The 729-nt window shown below is 61.5% G+C and overlaps 1 protein-coding gene across 1 annotated transcript in view; it reads left to right on the forward strand.

The window, feature by feature from the left end:
* FA09DRAFT_357893 (Thg1-domain-containing protein) overlaps positions 1 to 729 on the forward strand; it is a 2,233-nt gene extending 1,504 nt beyond the window's left edge. Inside the window, exon 4 of the mRNA XM_025744883.1 lies at positions 1 to 729. Coding sequence (XP_025601583.1) covers positions 1 to 241 — 241 coding nt within the window. The 3' untranslated portion in view covers positions 242 to 729.

Below are 729 nucleotides of genomic sequence, written 5' to 3' on the forward strand. Positions count from 1 at the left end.
GAGCCAGCAGAGCCAGCAGAGCCAGCAGAGCCAGCGCCAGCGCCGTCTGCTGCTGCTGCGGCGGCGGTGGCGGGCGCAGCACAAGGCGCTCAATCCTCGGCACCTACGACCGCGACAGCAACTCCTCCTCCTCCGACGACGACGACGAGCGACGCAGCAGCAGCAGCAGCAGCAGCAGCAGCAGCAGCAGCAGCAGCAGCAGCAGCAGCAGTGGGCGTGGCAGTGGGAGGGGCAGATCTAAGGTGCCATCTAGACGTTGGGCGCACGCAAGACGCAGCGGGTCTAGGCTGGCTCGCATTGCGCGCCTGAGAAGCAAAAGAGATTGCCGCCCCACTCTTTTTCTCCTCCAAAAGGGAACCAAGGATCCCAAGGGCATCGCCCACGCCCCTCTCTCTCTCTCTCTCTCTCTCTCTCTCTCTCTCTCTCTCTCTCTCTCTCTCTCTCTCTCTCTCTCTCTCTCTTCGCCAAACAAAGCAGCAAGCAAGCAGCAGCGGGGGCTGGCGTCATACTCCTCTTTGGGGGGCGCGGGGCGCGCTTCGCACGTCGTAGGTTGCATGGAGAGAGAAAAAAAAAGAGCCAGGGCGCCGCGCGTGCCTTGCCCGAACCCCCACCATCCATCCATTTCCCCCTGTGCTCTCCTCACCCGACTTCCTACTTTTCACTGAATGTCGCAAAACCCGTCCCACTCACGCTACGAGCTGCGAAGATTCGATCTTCGATTCGTACAAA

The sequence above is a fragment of the Tilletiopsis washingtonensis genome (genome assembly GCF_003144115.1).
Source record: "Tilletiopsis washingtonensis strain MCA 4186 unplaced genomic scaffold FA09scaffold_1, whole genome shotgun sequence".
Classification (NCBI taxonomy): domain Eukaryota; kingdom Fungi; phylum Basidiomycota; class Exobasidiomycetes; order Entylomatales; genus Tilletiopsis; species Tilletiopsis washingtonensis.